The sequence below is a fragment of the Rutidosis leptorrhynchoides genome, chromosome 5 (genome assembly GCF_046630445.1).
Source record: "Rutidosis leptorrhynchoides isolate AG116_Rl617_1_P2 chromosome 5, CSIRO_AGI_Rlap_v1, whole genome shotgun sequence".
Lineage (NCBI taxonomy): Eukaryota > Viridiplantae > Streptophyta > Magnoliopsida > Asterales > Asteraceae > Rutidosis > Rutidosis leptorrhynchoides.
In genome coordinates, this window is record NC_092337.1 from 175,457,189 (window position 1) to 175,479,490 (window position 22,302).

Sequence of the window (22,302 nt, forward strand, 5' to 3'; positions counted from 1 at the left end):
CAAAACAGGAGAAATGATTCAGTGTTAAATCTCAGTGTTAAATCATTATTTAATTATTTTTTTAATACTTTTAATAATATTATTTAGTTTAATTATATACTTTTATTTATTATCTAATTATATTTAACTAACAAACAATATAATATAAATAAGAATAAGTATTATTGTGAATTTTAAAAAAAAAAATTCGGACCAGTTTTTTTAAAATTTAAGTCTTTTTGCCATATTTTTATTAGCACAAATGAAATGATACTTGGCCCAACTCTTATTTATAACCCTAGTCAACTGCAACCTTTTTCTTCTTCACTCATCTTCTCCCACAAAACAAGAAAGAAAAAAAAAGCAAAAAAATCAAAAATCGGGAATGGAAAAAGAAAGAAAAAAGGAAAAAAAAAAAGCAAACACCAGCGTCGCTCAGCTAACGCTGGCCAACGTTGCATTTAACGCCGGCAGGGAGTGGGTGGCACCACCGTCCCCACCGTTAAAATTGGTTAACGGCGAAAAATGTTCTCGACTCCTGGTGCTCTAAATGAAGTTCTTGCAACTACAAAGTATTTGGTATCCCTAGCTGTACTCTAGTTGCATCCGTTTTAGTCATTACGTTTTCTCTTGAGGATCACTAATATAAACATATAAACAAAGAAATATAAAGATAACAAACATCATAATACCAACAAATGAGAGGTTTTACTCCCTAAGATATGTCATCATCAACATGTCCTATTTCCGTAAATGTATTTTGGTATCCCCCATAAAGATGGAGGATTGCGACGTTATTAATTTTTCAACCTAACCAATATTTAATAAAATCTTGTAACATTTTTATTAAGCTATCCGAGTGCTCTTGAAGTTCAAAAGTACAACCAAAAAGGCTATATAATGCAAGAAAAGTACGAATACACTTTGCAACATGCTTTGCGAAGTGAGAATACGTTAGGATTTTAATACATTCAATCCACATATATACTTCCATAATTAAGGATTAAGTTTCACCTTCTACAAACCACAGATCTCAAGATATACCTATTCAAATTCAAAGTATGAAATACTATAAAAAAAGAGAGTTAAGGATGTCTATTACTATCATTTAATTAATCCTCTTGAATACTTGGCCTTTCTACTTCACTAATCTTTCATCTAAAATATCCATAGTGATGAAGAATCACATGCATGAGAAGGATAAAAAAAAAATAACAAATCACAAACCACTAAATAACACCACACCAAATCTCTATTATAATATAAAATCAACAGTCATTTACAAGATAAAGAACTACTAAATATAGTACTATTGAAGGTCAAATGAAAACCCTCCATATTTTTATATAATCATGTCAAGACAACTTCTAAAGCACATACAATTAAAAAATTTATAAAAGTGAAAGCACAATTTCCTTATATATACAAGTTGGCTTACATGTCATCCTCACAATTTTTCTAATAAATCATACTTAAACTTATATTAGTACTATATTAACAATAGCATCTTTTTCTCCCAACTATGACTAGGTTCAACTAATTTGGCATATAAAAACTGTATTTAATAAATGCATTTGCTGTTTTAGTTATAGATATGGCAGATTAAACCCTAACCTTAATAGCTGAATACTCATTCAATCAATATACATAATAATTTACTAAAATCTCATATACTTATCATCCGAAATTACTGGAGGTAGTAATCGAAGACCACCGAGGCATTTGCCTGAGTGGTATGCGGTGGTGTTTAACACCCTCGCCGGGTAAGAGGTGCAGGGTTCGAACCTGGCTTCTAAATGACCAAATTAAATATGGACTGAAATAGGCTCCATTGAGGTCAGCCCAAAGGGAAGGTTTTACCGACCCGATCCGGGACTAAGGTCCGGCCCGCCTGCCCCTCAGGGATGGTTTAAGGGTTCGGATCCCTGTGATCGTGGTTCGGGTTTCCTGCCCGAACGTGTGTGTGCGCGCAAATAATGACTACGCTTCGGTCCGGACTGATGCAATCTTGCCGTTAAAAAAAAAAAAAAAGTAATCGAAGAAGGTAAAATCAATTCATAACCGTAACTGATCAATTGAAAAGTAGAAAACTAACCTAGCAGGTTGAATGAGGCTTATTCTGCTAGCGATGTATGTTCCTGCTACGTCGATCAAACTGTTGCCGTATCACATGATCAGTTTTGTTTCGATTTGAAAACTGCAAAATTAAGGAAATGGAAGTGGATGAGAATTGAAGGTTTTTGAAATTTGGGGGAAAATAGCGGGTTTTGTTTTGTGAGGGTACGTGGCGGTTTCCAGTGGATTTTCAAGGTTTACTGTTGAGCTCCAGTTCGCCACGTGTGTCTCATATATACACGTAAAAATATTTTTCTGTTTTATTTTTAAAGTTTTACCTTTTTTTTTTTTTTCTTCCTATTTCAATGATACTTTATGTGTGAGTGACATATGATCGTGAAAGTTGTTGAATCTAGGAATAACAATGGATCGGATATGGATCGGGTGATGTCGTATTCATATCCATATTAATTTAGTTTTTGTTCATCCATAACTATATCCATATTCATATCCATATCCATTTTGTTTTAGTTCATCCATCCATATTCATATCCACTGGATTAAGCGGGTTAATGAATATTCGTTGAATATTAAAAAAAATATTATAATATTTTCTAATACGCGATGTAAACAAAACGTAGTATATCAAAAATGAATATAACATGATATAACCTATCCACAAGAATGTGTAATCTTGTCGAAGATGATACACAATTTGTTAAATTTACTATAAAATACATATTATGAAAAATTAAATATGTAATTTATATGTTTATTTTGTTTGATATACGTGTTTTATTGTAATATATCATAGTTATTCTATTATAAAGTTGAAAGTAAATGTAAATATGACGGTAAATGCATTTGTAATAGTATATATGTAACCATATATCTATCTGTATTTCGGGTGTTATAGATATATCCATGGATGAAACCTTTCATCCATGTCCATATCCATATCCATATACATTTAGATTCATCCATATCTATATCCATTTGTATACATATCCATTTAACTTCATCTATATTCATTACGAAGTGGGTTGATCGGGTGGATATCCACTGGATCGGGTGGCCATTGCCATCCCTAGTTGAGTCCCTTCTGGGTGATGCCGATATCACCGTTCGAAAAAAAAAAGAATTTTATCACATTTGTCTTATATATTTATAAAAGTGAACAATTAGTTTTAATAGAAAGCCTAAAAATTACTGGACACTGAGACGTAATTAGTTTTAATAGAAAGCCTAAAAATTACTGGACACTGAGACGTACGGAGGGAGTAATAATCAACATTAACTAAGGAATCTTTTAAAATGCTTATCAGTAGTGTTACAAAGAATTTCTAAAGATGTCATTTTGGCTTGAACAATCGAACTTGTACTTTTCGTGTGATTAAAGTGGTGCTATGTTGATATTAAATGGTTTCTTTATGTTAAAAATGAGTAGGAATGGTACTTATCATTTTTGGGCGAGAAAATTGAATAAATGGTCCCTGTGGTTTACATGAAAAGGAGTAAATAGTCCCTGATGTTCATTTTCGTCGCTCGTGGTCCTTGTGACTTACACAGCCGGTGTAAATGGTCCCCAATTCTGACGGACGTTTATTTCAACCGTCAAGTGTAATCACGTGCCAAACACGTGATGGGTAAAATCGTCTGTTTAAATTATTTGCTTCATTTATCAGATCACTTTTCTAAACATGTCAACAACAAATTGGTCTTGATGAGCACCATTCCATAAAACTGTGTACTTACTAGCTTCATGTTTAATTTTGTGGGAGATCTGATAAATGAAGCAAATAATTTGAACGGACGATTTTACCCATCACGTGTTTGGCACGTGATTACACTTGACGGTTGAAATAAACGTCCGTCAGAATTGGGGACCATTTACACCGGATGTGTAAACCACAAGGACCATGAACGACGAAAATGAACATCAGGAACCATTTATCCCTTTTCATGTATACTACAGGTACCATTTATCCAATTTTCTCTTTTTGAGCAGTGGCAGAATATATGGTTCTATCAGAATATTGGTAAATCACAAAAAGGACATGCAAGACTTATTTAAATAAAGCCTTGATCTTTACACTGTGACCACCGTAGAAGCATAACACGAAAGGTAAAAGATGACTTTTACGAGCTAAGAATTACGGAAATAACGCCTCTTATTATTCGCATGGCTGAATAGCGTGCGATCGTACAAGACTTAATATGTATATAGGGGCCCAAAAATTTTAGCCTAATATTACATACCTAAGGACATTTATTAATTAAGAGTATAAAAAGTAAAAAATATATGTGACTTTACATAACTTTTTTTTTTTTTTTTTTTTTTTTTTTTAACAGCTAAAGAATGATTAAATTAAAATAAAGCGATCCCTAGCAAGGCGCTAAGGGATAATTACAACGGCATAGAAAGTCACAAGTTCCAACTAGACACTAGATAACCTCTATGTTTAATCCAATGAAAAGTAATTAATCTAATGAAATCAAATAAACTACTTTTGTTACAAAAAGAATCTACGAAAATGACACCGTTCCTAAATCGCCATAACGTCCATAAGCACGTCACCATCACCGCAATGATCCGATCTTTAGATAACTGTCGTAACCGAATACCTTCCAACCATGCCAAAAAAGAATCCCATGAAGATAAAAGAGGCATGTCACAATCAAGCCAAACACGTATCTTATGCCATAAGTCCATAGCAACTTCACATTCGAAAAACAAATGGTCTCTAGTCTCCACCCCATTATTACAAGATGGACAGACTATAGACGCCACATCAATCCCTTTCGCTGATAGGTTCCAACGGACAGGAAGAGAGTCCAAACGAAAATGCCATAAAAAATATTAACTTTTCTAGGGACAAAAACGTACCAAATAGTCTTAATCTGCGACGTCGGTAAAAGCATGTTATCAATAAGATCTCTAGCTTTTTTAACCGTATAACAACCATCATTATTCAACTAACAAGTCCACGAATCTGGACGATCACATAAAATAGGTTTACCAATAATCTCACAAAGATTATTAATACTAGTTTCATTTCTTCCACCCAAATTATCTCTAACCCAAGTGAAAAGTCAATTACCGTTGACCCATTTATCAGAGATGAAAGCATTCGGGTTGGAGTCTAAATGATATAATCTATTAAAACGATGCGAAAGAGGCTCAGTCCCAACCCATAAATCGTGCCAAAATGGATATTACAACCATTTCTCATTAGCATGCGAAAAGAATCAGAAGGCAGCCAATGATTGTTCACGATCCTTGAACATGTTGTCACAATATCAGACCACATCGATGTGTAACTGAATTTCGAAAAAAAAGCTGACCATGAATTGATTTAATAACTTTGGTCCACAAATCGTTCGGATTTTTTACGAAACGCCACCACCATTTAAACACTAAGTCCATATTAAAAGCTTTAAGACTTTCGATATCAAGCCCACCTTTATCAAAAGAAATTAAAACTTTCTCTCATTTAACCCATGACTGTAACACCCTGAATTTTGTGCATCAGAAAGTGTTCCTGAAAGTGTCAGTAAATGTGTGCACCAAAAAGCGCCACTAAAAGTCAACCTAACACTTATGCATTTTCAGAATTTACATCAGAATCTGTCAACCTCAGTCCCTGAACTTTTAAATTGAAGCTGGAAACTGAAATTCGGTTAAAAAGCTGCAGGTATAGCGTTTGGAGCACATGTGTAGCGTCCTGGTAGGTCGCGGAACGCGATAAACATGGTCAAAACGCGACAGCCTTAAAAACCTGGTCCTGCTCAATTCGTCGCGATTTGGTCAGGTGTATCGAGTTTGGGGTGTCGCGAAACGCGACAGGTAGTCGCGAAATGCGACAGAAGTGCTGAATGACCATTTTGAACTCGTTTTTGAGTTTAGATTGGGGGTATTTGTGTCTTTTCACTTTGGGGTCAGTTTGGGATCATCAAAACTGATCCACGGCTCTTTCAAGCCTCATTTTCACCCACACAAAACACTCCCATCTTATTTTAGAGAGAGAGAGAGGGTGACTTTTAGAGTGAGAAAGCTTGATTTGGAGAAGAAGAAGTGGAAATCTCACCAAAGTGCTAGTGTTAAAGTTTTTCATCTCGTTCCTAGCTACATTTTGATAGTGGTGGTAAGTTCTAACTCCGATTTTCATTGTTTGATTCTTGTTTGGGTTAGGGTTTATGTTAGTGAAGAGTTGTAGAACCCACTTCTTGTGATTTTGGGGGTTTTGGTGATCTAGGGTTTTGATTGATGAATTTGTAAGTTTGGGTCTTGCATGTGTTGGTTTAAACCATAGAACACTTGTGTACTAGTGATTTTGGTGTTGTGTTGACTTGATTTTTGGTGTAAACCCTAATTTAGGTCAAAATGGGTTTTGTGTTGAAATGGGTCAAGTGTTCTTGATTTTTGGTGAATCAAGTATGTAAATACTTGGTTTAGGTGTTAATTAGTGTTTTGAAAATATACTCACTAGTCGTTAGTGATTTTGGGACTTATGTCAAAATGGGTTGACTTTGATTGGGTCGAATTTGGTAATGACACTAATTTTGGGTCAAATGGATGTTAAACACTTTTGTTAAGTGTTAAATGACGTTTTTGAATGAAAGTAATCGTGGGAAGTGATTTTGTGTTAAAATGGTATTTTTAGCATAAGTCAAACGTAGTCAAACGCAAAATGGGTCAATATTGCACGTGTTGGGATTTTTGTGTAAATGGCGTTTGAAATGGTCACTACCTAAGTAGTAACCTAGTGTCGGGACCTAGGTTGGTCTAGTTGGTGTTAAGTATAATTTGAGTTAAATTGTACGTTGTAGATTGGGTTTGAATTACCACCCGAAGTGGTAATTGGTTTGTGTCCATTAGGTATTAAATGGGAGGGTTTGGCGAGCAAGGTGTGATCCCTTGGCTAAGGGATAATTGTGTCAGATTCTCTTTTAGAGAATGTATATTTATATGTATATTGTGCCTATGTGCGATATAGGCAGCTATTTGCTCGGATATGAGGACGGGATCATAATACATAACTTGTGCGGGCATTTCAAGGTGAGTGGAATAATTATACGTGTATGTATATAGTGTATTTATTTGTATGCTATGACATGATCCACGGAGCCGGAAGTGCCATAGTATGTGCGAGTGTGCTATGATGTGAACCACGGAGCCGGTAGCATCATGGTACGTGTATTGTAGTGTGAACCACAGAGCCGGTAGCACTAAGGTACGTGTGTTGTAGTGTGAACCACGGAGCCGGTAGCACTATAGCACGAGTGTTGAGGTGTGAACCACAGAGCCGGTAGCGCCTCAACAAGAGTATGCCTCGAGTTGTGATGTGAACCACGGAGCCGGTAGCACCATGACAATGCGTATGGTGTGAACCACGGAGCCGGTAGCACCATGACGCGCGCATGGTTAACCATATTGGATGTGTGTTGTTATATAACATTTTATATTGTGATGAATATATGCTATTTGTTATGCTAGCTTGTGGTATTGGAGATTATTAGCCTTATACTTTGTGATGGTATGCTAATTAGATTGCTCGCATGTATGCGGTAATTGTGTAAGTGTTTGCAAGTAAGTAGATTATATATGTATATGTATAATTATTGCATTCACTAACCTTTATGCTTACCCCTCTCGTTGTTTACCTTTTTATTGGTATTGTTGATGCGGAGTTACCTAGTTTCTAGACTAGGGTTGATAGACGTTGCTTAAGCTAGGAGGATTAGCTTTTGGATATTTGAACGCGGATTGGCGGATTTGGTAGTCCCCGGGATTATGATCTTGGTATCGGGTTGGGTTATTGAGTCTTAACCTGTATTTTGTGTGATTGGGTCATTATTAGATATGCTTATGTAATGTGTCATTCGTGTACCAAGGGTAATTTTAAATTGTTAAACGTATCGTTATGATATTATGTTTTTGGTTGAAACAGAGTTTGAAATGTTATGTATTATGAATGCTTTAATGGGACCTAACAAAAAAAAAATGTGCTTCGTTTTTGGTAAACGGACTGGGGTCGTTTCAAGTGGTATCAGAGCATAGTCTAAGGGAATTAGGTGACCTTGGAATAGGTGCCTAGTCTTAGACTTATTGACGGTTATGTATTAATTGCGGGACTTGTACGAGTACGGGTCGGATTGAGATTTGTTAGTGCCTTAAAGTAGGTGACTAACTAGGACTAGTGCTTATCCAAAGTGTGATTATGTGGGGCCTTATTTCGTTTGTAAATTAGTGCCTTAGATTGCTAGTGCTTAATGTAAGTAGGAGAACTTGGACATTGTTTTAGTGATAGTCACCTACGTTGTAGGTTGACTTGTTGTTGTGGTGTACTTGTGTATCTTTATTATTATATTGTATATAGGTGTATATATACATGTATCTATTGGTGCGGTGTCCTAGAGACGAATCTATTGGAGAGATTCGGATGTTTGACGGTTTTGTGTGATCAAGTTCACGGTAAGGACTTTGGTCATTCGGGTACTAGGGGTTATCACATGTTATTTTGTGCGAATGTTGCGTCAGTCCAGGACCCCGGGTAAAGTACTTTGCATGAACATGTGGAAATGGTAAGCTACGCAATTGTAATAGTGACTGATCACCATTATTACGAAAGTGTATCTTGACACTAAGCATGACATGACGAGTACCGAACGGAGGAAACGTGGCATGGTTGGGGTATTTTCGGGACGAAATAGGAATCTTTTATTGGTTCCTAGGATATAGTGGTCTTGGGTGATGTGCTTGTTGTCACATCGGATTCGTTGTGAGTCGGAAATTGTTATGGTGGTTTCGGTTAGTCAAGGTGAGTGAGCGAAACTCACGAGTTTGGTGCATGTTTAGTCACCCTAAGTAGTGGATGCACTATTGAGATTGTCATTGGTTGTGGTTACCCATCGTAACTAGGATAACCGATAATGGTGTGCGTGTGTGTGCGTCGAGGACTTGAATTCTGTAATGGGATGCAATAAGTCTAATGATGGTGGTATTGGGTTGCACTTGGTAGAGTGTATGGTTAGAGAATCGTGTAGGGATTTTAGTTGTGATTCGCCTTGGAATTGGCGAGTCAAGGAGTCTTCGGGTCGTTAAACTCATGTGATTGAGACCCGTATGGCGATGATTGTGTTATTGAGTTGTGGATTATAGGGTAACAGTCCTAACGGAATACCCCTTGTAGTGGTATTGGCGACGTGTGGAAGGGTGTAAGACTTGGTGTTTCCAAGCATCTCTTTAGTGTTAGATGAAAGGTTTCATGAGTCCATATCATTTGTCCTTGTGGAAATTGTGGGTAGCGTGTGATCGATAGGAACTTTCGATAAGACAATAAACCATAAGGTTTGTCGGGTAGGTATGACATTGGGTCATTACTATGAAGAGACGGGTGGCATCTGAAAGGACCCGTCCTAATCCATCTGGACGAATACATTACATTTGGTTACATCGCGAGGTACTTGACCTCTATATGATACATTTTTACAAACATTGCATTCGTTTTTAAAAGACAAACTTTCATTACATCGAAAGTTGACGGCATGCATACCATTTCATAATATATCCAACTATAATTGACTTAATAATAATCTTGATGAACTCAATGACTCGAATGCAACGTCTTTTGAAATATGTCATGAACGACTCCAAGTAATATCTCTAAAATGAGCAAATGCACAGCGGAAGATTTCTTTCATACCTGAGAATAAACATGCTTTAAAGTGTCAACCAAAAGGTTGGTGAGTTCATTAGTTTAACATAAATAATCATTTCCATCATTTTAATAGACCACAAGAATTTCATTTTCAGTTCTCATAATTATACGTCCCATGCATAGAGACAAAAATCATTCATATGGATTGAACACCTGGTAACCGACATTAACAAGATGCATATAAGAATATCCCCTATCATTCCGGGACATCCATCGGACATGATAAAACAACATCGAAGTACTAAAGCATCCGCTACAACGGATGGGGTTCGTTAGGCCCAATAGATCTATCTTTAGGATTCGCTTCAATTAGTAGATCGGTTTACTAATTCTTAGGTTACCAAGCAAAAGGGGCATATTCGGCTTCGATCATTCAACCATATAATGTAGTTTCGATTACTTGTGTCTATTTCGTAAAATATTTATAAAAGCAGCGCATGTATTCTCAGTCCCAAAAATATATATTGCAAAAGCATTTAAAAAGGGAGCAAATGAAACTCACCATACTGTATTTTGTAGAAAAAATACATATGACGTCATTTAACAAGTGTAGCGTTGACCTCGGATTCACGAACCTATATCATTTATATATATTTATTAACACATAAAATGGTAATCGAACAGGTTTATATATTATTAGTGATTAAATTGTTATTTTAATTAGGTTTTTCATTAATAACCTTATTAATTATATATATTAATATTTATTATAAAAGTATTAATATAGTTATGTTATGTGTATTAAATATAGTTTTATATAACTAATAGTTATTTAATAAAATAATATTGATAATAATAATAAATAAAAGTTATTTTATTTTACAATAATAATAATAATAATAGTTATTATGATAATAATGTTGATAATATAAAAATAATAATATTATTGTCAAAATAATAATAATGATAGTAATAATAATAATTTTGATAAAAAAATGATAACTTCTCTAATAATGATAATAATAATAGTAAAAATGATACTTTTAATATAATTGAGAGTTTTTACTAAAAATGATACTAATAATAATATTAATGATATTATTAATAATAATTTTAAGAATACTAATAATAATAATAATAATAACAATAATAAATAAATAAATAAATAAATACCTCAAGGAAGTAGCCCTAACAATAATGCCCAAGTCCGGGTTTGAACCCGCGACGTCCCGCTAATCTGATAACATCCTTAACCAATGAACCAACGATTTGTTTTGGTATTTACCCGTATGATTTAACTAGCTCATCCTCATCAAACACTTATCATTTCATCATCATTATCATGATCTAATATCATCATTATTCTAATATCATAATCCTCTCTATTATCATGATATCATAGACATCATCATCATATCATAATCAAATTATAATCATAATCATAATCACGATTCGTGTAAAACCATCCCCCTTCATAATTATAATCATTCCCTATAACCATTTTCGAATTCATTTTATTATCATTACCACTATACTCATCGTCTAACCTACCCATCATCATGTATTATCAACATGGTTGTATCATCATCGTTCGTACATATCATCATGTACATAAAATCATAACCATATTCAACATAGCATCACGGCTTCCATTATCTTTATCATAACTATCTTAATCATCCTCATAATTTTAACCTTTATCATCATCCCTATGTCTAATCATTATCATTATCGAATACCCTTCATTACTATCATGATCATAAATTATTAGATTAATTATCTCTTAATTATAGCTAAAATGGTCCATCATAGTTAATCCAACACTAGAAGTCCATGGCACAAACTCCATTTGTAACCCACGGCCCAACAGCAAAAAATCAGTACACGGCCCAACAAGCATATACCTATCGGCCCAACTGCATAAAGTAAATTGGCCCAACAGCAATAAGAGAAAGGGAAGGCTATTCGATGGGTGTTGGTGATCCGATTAAAACAGAAAGGGAACCAGCGAACTGCACCAAGTAGAAACGACCCAAAGCAGTACTTTGTTGACTTAGGATTCGTTTTTTAAAAAAAAAAGGAAAATGCCATTTGCAACATCCAAACAACCACTCCCATTATACTAAAGAAATAATTAAATACCACCTTTGTGACTCATAGTGTCGGCCAAAGAGGAAATAAACGCATTAAACTCTATTATTTTATCATCATCGAATTCATACCGTAATCATAAAAAAAAATAAACACGAGCAGACAATGAATCGTTATTGTTTTCTTGTTACTGTTAAAGGAAATAGAAAAAGAAAACGAAGCCGAAATTATAGTGTGGTTTTAATGATGTTCCAAGGTTTGTAAGGTGGTGGTTTCAATGATAGAAAAACCAAAAACATTAGTAGTTCATGTGGTGGTTTATGGGTGGTTTTTGATCGGAACAGAAATAAATTGATCAATCAATTCACAAGGGATAACAGTAATATAAAATGAATCTTAGCAGAAGCCTTTTGGGTAGTAGAAATAATGAAAACTCAAGTGGTGATGATGATTTGGGTTTCGTTTGAGTAATATGTTAGAACAAATGGGTTTTGATGGTACCTTTTATCGAACAAGAATAATAATAACAAGCAGCTACGCTAGTGTTTGGTTGAAGTTACAGGTTGTAGTGACAACAAGACAGAAGTAGTTTCGATCAGTAGGTGTTCTAATAGAGATAGTAGTGGTTTATTTCAACAGTAAAACGGATAAGTTATAGCAGCAGTAAATCAGGCAGTAGTAGCAAACGAGCAGTAATGAGGTGTGGTTAGACACGTTCTTGATGGTCTTGTTATGTTTCTGGATTGAACCGAAATAGAGATAAAATATGAAGGTGGTCGATTGCAGCCGCTTAAGGTGATGGTTCTTGAAAACAAATAACAACAAAGGTGTTCTTGATGAGGGTGCGGTTTGTAGTTCAAGAAGAAGATGAAGGTGGTGAGCGTTGGCTAAAGGATGGTAATAACGATGGTGGTCTCGTTGATGAATGAAGATGATGAGAATAGATGTGGGTGATCTCTTCAACAGAAAGAGAAGATGAAATGTTAGATAATAATAATATATTTAGAAATGTTTGTGTGGTGATGTAAGTGTGATTGTTTGTGATGATGAAGGTGATAATTTGGAAGGAGGAGAAGTGTTATTCAAATAGAAGACGAATGAGAGTAGAAGAAGAAAAGTGATGCCTAATCTCTTTCTCATTGTTTATGTATTCATTGTATGAATTATTTTATTGAACAGAAACAATGACTTTACAGATCATGCATTTTTGATTTGTCGACAATAAATCACGAGATATATGTAAAGTAATATATGATATTAATATGTAACAGAATAGATTTAGATAGAGAGGAAAAGGAATAAGAAAACAACAACACTAGCTTACAATTCATAACACAGGAGTAATATAATTAATACTCTGCCGACACTATGGATATAACCCCGTACTCTGTTGATAATCAGTGGCGGATAAGATAGTTCAGAAAAACCCCAAATTTTTAGATTAACTATATTTATTTATTTTGGTCATTATGGTATAAAATTCGATCATTAATTTGTTAAATAAAAATTACATCAACTGTCCCTCTCATTTATGGGAAAAATATAAAAAGTGTTAAAATTTAATAACTAGATCTTAAATACATTTTTAGTAAGCTAAAAATTTATAGAACTCATTTTAGGATCACCGTTTATTTTAAAATTATATGAGTTTGAATTTAACTTGCTTAATATCAATTAAAACATCAAACGAGTATTAAAATCATTTAATATTTATTTTTAATATACTTTATGTATATACATAGATATATTTTAAATAATAATTATTATAATATCGTATTTTTATTTTATTAATTTTTAATAATAACAACATATAATACTTCAAATTCTATTTCGAATTATTATTTATATATATACATACACACATATCTATTTACAATTAATTGTTCATGAATCGTCGGGAACAGTCGAAGGGTAATTTAATATATGAAATAGTTCAAAAATTTTGAGACTTAACCTAACAGACTTTTCTTATCGTGTCAAAATCATATAAAGATTTAGTTTAAATTTGGTCGGAAATTTCACCGGTCGTCACAGCATCGGTGTATGGAACCCAAAGGTCGAGTTTCTAAATTTTGGTAGATTGTGGTGGGAGTCTGCATGACACTGCGTCAGGTGCCCCCTTATACCTGCTAGTGTGATGTTCAACTCCAGTGATGGTGTAATTACTTTGTGCTTAGGGTGCCTGTGAGATACCCTTAGAAGCATCGAAGATTGTAATGGTGATCGACGGGTGATAGTAAATCGACGGTTGTGAAAGTTGAATTTTAAGAGCATTGTGGTAAATACTTCTTATGAAGTGACGGATGAGCGAATCTAGTTGCTCTTAAGTGATAGATGGGTAAAGATGACCGAGTCGATGATGAACTTAATGGTCGATTAGGCCGAAGGTTATGATGAAGTGTTGATATTGCGGTCGATGCAATTATTGTGTCGGATTGGTCACTCTTCTCCATGAGAGTGAGCAATTGTTGATAAAGGTTCATTGCGTGGAAGGTCAGGTGATCTCGACTGAGATGCACGACTGATTAAGCGGAGTGGCATATGTCTAGGCTTAGAGGCGTATGTGGGACTTTGGTGGAGTTCGCTTTGCGAACGATGGAGAGATGTTAATTGTGATTTGCGGTATGAAGGTGCAATGTCGTCGCGTGTACGACATTTTAAGTGAATGAGTATGTCGGCTATGAGAGCCTGAAGTGAATTCATGGTGATTTGATGTTTATGACCAATGATGAGATTGATCATGTGTGTCGTGGAATGACATTTCCGCTGGATGTTATCATCTTGGCAGTGAGAATGGAGCTGAATACTAAGTGGGGGAGTTTTTATGATCACCCGAGGAAACTCTGGTGGTGTTAGACCAAGTGATGTGTAAGACTTCTTATGTACGGTGGTAGTGTAGTACCAAAGTGCAGTATGAGACCAAGTGTGAAGTTTGAGATCACGGAAGTGAGAGAATGTAACTGTCGTTACGGGTGCTCTCTGAGATGACCCGTCCTAATTCATCTGGACGAATACATTACATTTGGTTACATCGCGAGGTACTTGACCTCTATATGATACATTTTACAAACATTGCATTCGTTTTTAAAAGATAAACTTTCATTACATCGACATTTGACGGCATGCATACCATTTCATATTATATCCAACTATAATTTACTTAGTAATAATCTTGATGAACTCAACGACTCGAATGCAACGTCTTTTGAAATATGTCATGAATGACTCCAAGTAATATCTCTAATATGAGCAAATGCACAGCGAAAGATTTTTTTCATACCTGAGAATAGACATGCTTTCAAGTGTCAACCAAAAAGTTGGTGAGTTCATTAGTTTATCATAAACAATCATTTCCAATAATATAATAGACCACAAGATTTTATTTCCATTTCTCATAAATATACGTCCCATACATAGAGACAAAAATCATTCATATGGATTGAACACCTGGTAACCGACCTTAACAAGATGCATATAGAATATCCCCATCATTCCGAGACTCCCTTCGGACATGATAAATTCAAAGTACTAAAGCATCCGGTACTTTGGATGGGGCTTGTTGGGCCCGATAGATCTATCTTTAGGATTCGCGTCAATTAGGGTGTCTGTTCCCTAATTCTTAGATTACCAGACTAAAAAGGGGCATATTCGGTTTGATAATCCAGCCATAGAATGTAGTTTCAATTACTTGTGTCTATTTCGTAAAACAGTTATAAAAGCAGCGCACGTATTCTCAGTCCCATAAATATATATTGCAAAAGCATTTAAAAAGGGAGTAATGAAACTCACCATACTGTATTTTGTAGTAAAAATACATAGGACGACAATGAACAAGTATAGGGTTGGCCTCAGATTCACGAACCTATATCATTTATATATATATTAACACATATAATGGTAATCGGACAAATTTAGGTATTATTATTAATTGTTATTTTAGTAACTTGTACGTTTCATTAATAACTAGATTAACTATATTTATTTTTATATACATTAAATAAATAATTAATATTTATTACAAACATATTAATATAGTTATGTTTTATGTAAATAATATATTTTTATATAAAAAAAAATTTTATTTGATATATTAATAATACTAATAATAATAATGATAAAAATAATAATATTAGTGTTAGAAATAATAAAAATGATAATAATAATAATAATAATAATAATAATAATAATAATAATAATAATAATAATAATAATAATAATAATAATAATAATAATAATAGTAATAATAATAGTAATAATAATAATAATAATAATAATAATAATAATAATAATAAAATAATAATAATAATAATAATAATAATAATAATAATAATAATAATAATAATAATAATAATAATAATAATAATAATAATAATAATAATAATAATAATAAAGAGTAATAAGTAAACTACCTCAAAGAAGTGTCCTAAAAAATGTCCAAGTCCGGGTTTGAACCCGCGATGTCCCGATAACATCCTTAACCATATTTATTATTATCGTTATTTTACATATCACTAACGAATGGTAATCATCATCAATGTGATCATAATCATAACGGAACCCGTTCATTATCATACGCGACCTTTTAATCATTTTAATCAACACAATTCGTATATCACCATCATCATCTCGTTTATAGCCATCATCCTAATTATCTTTATTGTTATCACCTTCTTAATATCCATCTAAACTTAATCATTAAATAACAGTTCGATCCTAGTTTCAATCATCTCATGATCATCTTAATACCTCATCATCATTATAATTTGTGTGTCACCTTCCATGATTATCATTTATCAACCTCATCATCATACTTATCATCATCTAATACTCCTCGTCATTATCATACCAAGACATCATTTTACTTATCATAGCATCGTCTAGTCGTCATCAATCGAGAACCATAATCAATTTTCATGATCATCATTTTCATTAGTCATCATCATTATACCATCCTTACCATCATAATCACATCCTCACCATAAACATCTCATGATGATAACCGTATCATCTCAACATCATTTCCTAATCCTAATCTTCATCATATTTCATTCAACCATAATCATCACTTTTATCATTTAGTTCAATCAAAAACCAGAAACTGGATCTCATTCCAAAAGTATGGCACGACCCAATTATAGAAGAAGGCTCGACCCAATATCTAGTCACTAACGGCCCAACAGCAAAAGTTCAACATGCAATTTCGTTTAATAAAAAGGCCCAACAAGCAATTTATCATCACGGCTCAAAAAGAACGAATTATAACAGCCAGCTCGTTAGTTTAGTGGGATTCCTTGGTTTCCCTTTTTCTTTATCTGTTTATATATATATATATATATATATATATATATATATATATATATATATATATATATATATATATATATATATATATATATATATATATATATATAAAACCACTATCATGTCATTTTCCATACTTTAATCATAACCGACACAATACCATCAATTTCTCCATAATACTTTGTATAATTAAATATTCAAAAGCATTATTTAGTTTACAGCTCAATGATCCTTTTATTGTCATTAATAAAGGGTCATCAACATTCTCCCTCTTTGTTTAAAATAGTAATAGAAACAGAAAGAAGATGGCAGCAGGAAGACTGCATAAAAGTATTCGTAGCAGCAGGTTTGGCTACTTACGACAGAAAAACAGAAGAGGAAACACAGTCGTAACAGTGATAGTTTATGGTGTTTCATTATCTTAAACATTAGAACACAGAAAGGAATTTCACAGCGGCAGTAACAACTTTAATAACTGTTGTAATTGATTATGGTATGAGTTGTGGTTCACTGTTTGTTCGAGATAAGAAGAAAACAGAAGGGAAACAAAAGCATATAATAATTCTTGGTTGAGTTGTGTTCAAAAGGAACTAGAAAGTAGAAAACTAAACACAAGAAGTGGGTTGGAGATGGTGTTAAGATGGCGCATGATGGTGGTGATTAAATGGATTGGAGGAGTAGAAATGGATCCCGGTGTTTGTGGTTTGTTTTGATGGTTGTGGTGGTTTGTATGATCGTAGGTTATACCTTCGAATGAAGGAAAAAGAAGACGTGATGATTATGGGTTTTGATGTTTGATTAGTTCATCGAGGAGAAATATATAACAGCGAATAATATTGATGATTTAAGATGATGTTGGGTAATGTTTTAAACTGTTTCAGATAGAAGATAAAGTAAATAAATACCATTAAACAGGTTTGTGTAATGTTCGAAACAGAAAACGGAAACATAACCTTGGTGATTGCAGGTGCGATGTGAAATTTCCCGTTCTTATTGATTAAAAACGTTCCATATTAATTGATTTCGTTGCGAGGTTTTGACCTCTATATGAGACGTTTTTCAAAGACTGCATTTATTTTAAAACAAACCATAACCTTTATTTCATCAATAAAGGTTTAAAAAGCTTTACGTAGATTATCAAATAATGATAATCTAAAATATCCTGTTTACACACGACCATTACATAATGGTTTACAATACAAATATGTTACAACAAAATAAGTTTCTTGAATGCAGTTTTTACACAATATCATACAAGCATGGACTCCAAATCTCGTCCTTATTTAAGTATGCGACAGCGGAAGCTCTTAATAATCACCTGAGAATAAACATGCTTAAAACGTCAACAAAAATGTTGGTGAGCTATAGGTTTAACCTATATATTATCAAATCATAATAATAGACCACAAGATTTCATATTTCAATATACATCCCATACATAGAGATAAAAATTATTCATATGGTGAACACCTGGTAATCGACATTAACAAGATGCATATATAAGAATATCCCCATCATTCCGGGACACCCTTCGGATATGATATAAATTTCGAAGTACTAAAGCATCCGGTACTTTGGATGGGGTTTGTTAGGCCCAATAGATCTATCTTTATGATTCGTGTCAATTAGGGTGTCTGTTCCCTAATTCTTAGATTACCAGACTTAATAAAAAGGGGCATATTCGATTTAATTAATTCAACCATAGAATGTAGTTTCACGTACTTGTGTCTATTTTGTAAATCATTTATAAAACCTGCATGTATTCTCATCCCAAAAATATTAGATTTTAAAAGTGGGACTATAACTCACTTTCACAGATTTTTACTTCGTCGGGAAGTAAGACTTGGCCACTGGTTGATTCACGAACCTATAACAATATATACATATATATCAAAGTATGTTCAAAATATATTTACAACACTTTTAATATATTTTGATGTTTTAAGTTTATTAAGTCAGCTGTCCTCGTTAGTAACCTACAACTAGTTGTCCACAGTTAGATGTACAGAAATAAATCGATATATATTATCTTGAATCAATCTACGACCCAATGTATACATATCTCAGTATTGATCACAACTCAAACTATATATATTTTGGAATCAACCTCAACCCTGTATAGCTAACTCCAACATTCACATATAGAGTGTCTATGGTTGTTCCGAAATATATATAGATGTGTCGACATGATAGGTCGAAACATTGTATACGTGTCTATAGTATCTCAAGATTACATAATATACAATACAAGTTGATTAAGTTATGGTTGGAATAGATTTGTTACCAATTTTCACGTAGCTAAAATGAGAAAAATTATCCAATCTTATTTTACCCATAACTTCTTCATTTTAAATCCGTTTTGAGTGAATCAAATTGCTATGGTTTCATATTAAACTCTATTTTATGAATATAAACAGAAAAAGTATAGGTTTATAGTCGGAAATATAAGTTACAAGTCGTTTTTGTAAAGGTAGTCATTTCAGTCGAAAGAACGACGTCTAGATGACCATTTTAGAAAACATACTTACACTTTGAGTTTAACCATGATTTTTGGATATAGTTTCACGTTCATAATAAAAATCATTTTCTCAGAATAACAACTTTTAAATCAAAGTTTATCATAGTTTTTAATTAACTAACCCAAAACAGCCCGCGGTGTTACTACGACGGCGTAAATCCGGTTTTACGGTGTTTTTCGTGTTTCCAGGTTTTAAATTATTAAGTTAGCATATCATATAGATATAGAACATGTGTTTAGTTGATTTTAAAAGTCAAGTTAGAAGGATTAACTTTTGTTTGCGAACAAGTTTAGAATTAACTAAACTATGTTCTAGTGATTACAAGTTTAAACCTTCGAATAAGATAGCTTTATATGTATGAATCGAATGATGTTATGAATATCATTACTACCTTAAGTTCCTTGGATAAACCTACTGGAAAAGAGAAAAATGGATCTAGCTTCAACGGATCTTTGGATGGCTCGAAGTTCTTGAAGCAGAATCATGACACGAAAACAAGTTCAAGTAAGATCATCACTTGAAATAAGATTGTTATAGTTATAGAAATTGAACCAAAGTTTGAATATGATTATTAACTTGTATTAGAATGATAACCTACTGTAAGAAACAAAGATTTCTTGAGGTTGGATGATCACCTTACAAGATTGGAAGTGAGCTAGCAAACTTGAAAGTATTCTTGATTTTATGTAACTAGAACTTGTAGAATTTATGAAGAACACTTAGAACTTGAAGATAGAACTTGAGAGAGATCAATTAGATGAAGAAAATTGAAGAATGAAAGTGTTTGTAGGTGTTTTTGGTCGTTGGTGTATGGATTAGATATAAAGGATATGTAATTTTGTTTTCATGTAAATAAGTCATGAATGATTACTCATATTTTTGTAATTTTATGAGATATTTCATGCTAGTTGCCAAATGATGGTTCCCACATGTGTCAGGTGACTCACATGGGCTGCTAAGAGCTGATCATTGGAGTGTATATACTAATAGTACATACATCTAAAAGCTGTGTATTGTACGAGTACGAATACGGGTGCATACGAGTAGAATTGTTGATGAAACTGAACGAGGATGTAATTGTAAGCATTTTTGTTAAGTAGAAGTATTTTGATAAGTGTATGGAAGTCTTTCAAAAGTGTATAAATACATATTAAAACACTACATGTATATACATTTTAACTGAGTCGTTAAGTCATCGTTAGTCGTTACATGTAAGTGTTGTTTTGAAACCTTTAGGTTAACGATCTTGTTAAATGTTGTTAACCCAATGTTTATAATATCAAATGAGATTTTAAATTATTATATTATCATGATATTATCTTGTATGAATATCTCTTAATATGATATATATACATTAAATGTCTTTACAACGATAATCGTTACATATATGTCTCGTTTAAAAATCATTAAGTTAGTAGTCTTGTTTTTACATATGTAGTTCATTGTTAATATACTTAATGATATGTTTACTTATCATAGTATCATGTTAACTATATATATATATCCATATATATGTCATCATATAGTTTTTACAAGTTTTAACGTTCGTGAATCACCGGTCAACTTGGGTGGTCAATTGTCTATATGAAACATATTTCAATTAATCAAGTCTTAACAAGTTTGATTGCTTAACATGTTGGAAACATTTAATCATGTAAATATCAATCTTAATTAATATATATAAACATGGAAAAGTTCGGGTCACTACAGTACCTACCCGTTAAATAAATTTCGTCCCGAAATTTTAAGCTGTTGAAGGTGTTGACGAATCTTCTGGAAATAGATGCGGGTATTTCTTCTTCATCTGATCTTCATGCTCCCAGGTGAACTCGGGTCCTCTACAAGTATTCCATCGAACCTTAACAATTGGTATCTTGTTTTGCTTAAGTCTTTTAACCTCACGATCCATTATTTCGACGGGTTCTTCGATGAATTGAAGTTTTTCGTTGATTTGGATTTCATCTAACGGAATAGTGAGATCTTCTTTAGCAAAACATTTCTTCAAATTCGAGATGTGAAAAGTGTTATGTACAGCCACAAGTTGTTGAGGTAACTCAAGTCGGTATGCTACTGGTCCGACACGATCAATAATCTTGAATGGTCCAATATACCTTGGATTTAATTTCCCTCATTTACCAAATCGAACAACGCCTTTCCAAGGTGCAACTTTAAGCATGACCATCTCTCCAATTTCAAATTCTATATCTTTTCTTTTAATGTCAGCGTAGCTCTTTTGTCGACTTTGGGCGGTTTTCAACCGTTGTTGAATTTGGATGATCTTCTCGGTAGTTTCTTGTATAATCTCCGGACCCGTAATCTGACTATCCCCCACTTCACTCCAACAAATAGGAGACCTGCACTTTCTACCATAAAGTGCTTCAAACGGCACCATCTCAATGCTTGAATGGTAGCTGTTGTTGTAGGAAAATTCTGCTAACGGTAGTTGTCGATCCCAACTGTTTCCGAAATCAATAACACATGCTCGTAGCATGTCTTCAAGCGTTTTTATCATCCTTTCGCTCTGCCCATCAGTTTGTGGATGATAGGCAGTACTCATGTCTAGACGAGTTCCTAATGCTTGCTGTAATGTCTGCCAGAATCTTGAAATAAATCTGCCATCCCTATCAGAGATAATAGAGATTGGTATTCCATGTCTGGAGACGACTTCCTTCAAATACAGCCGTGCTAACTTGTCC

General features: G+C 33.5%; 1 protein-coding gene across 1 annotated transcript; it reads right to left on the bottom strand.

Moving 5' to 3' along the window:
• Window positions 1-4,459: 4,459 nt before the first annotated feature.
• On the bottom strand, window positions 4,460-5,000 carry LOC139849173 (uncharacterized). Its single transcript, XM_071838836.1, has 2 exons — window positions 4,922-5,000; window positions 4,460-4,839 (listed from the first exon to the last, which is right to left on the bottom strand). Exons 1-2 carry the CDS (start codon window positions 4,998-5,000, stop codon window positions 4,460-4,462), a joined length of 459 nt encoding a protein of 152 aa, XP_071694937.1.
• Window positions 5,001-22,302: the final 17,302 nt, after the last annotated feature.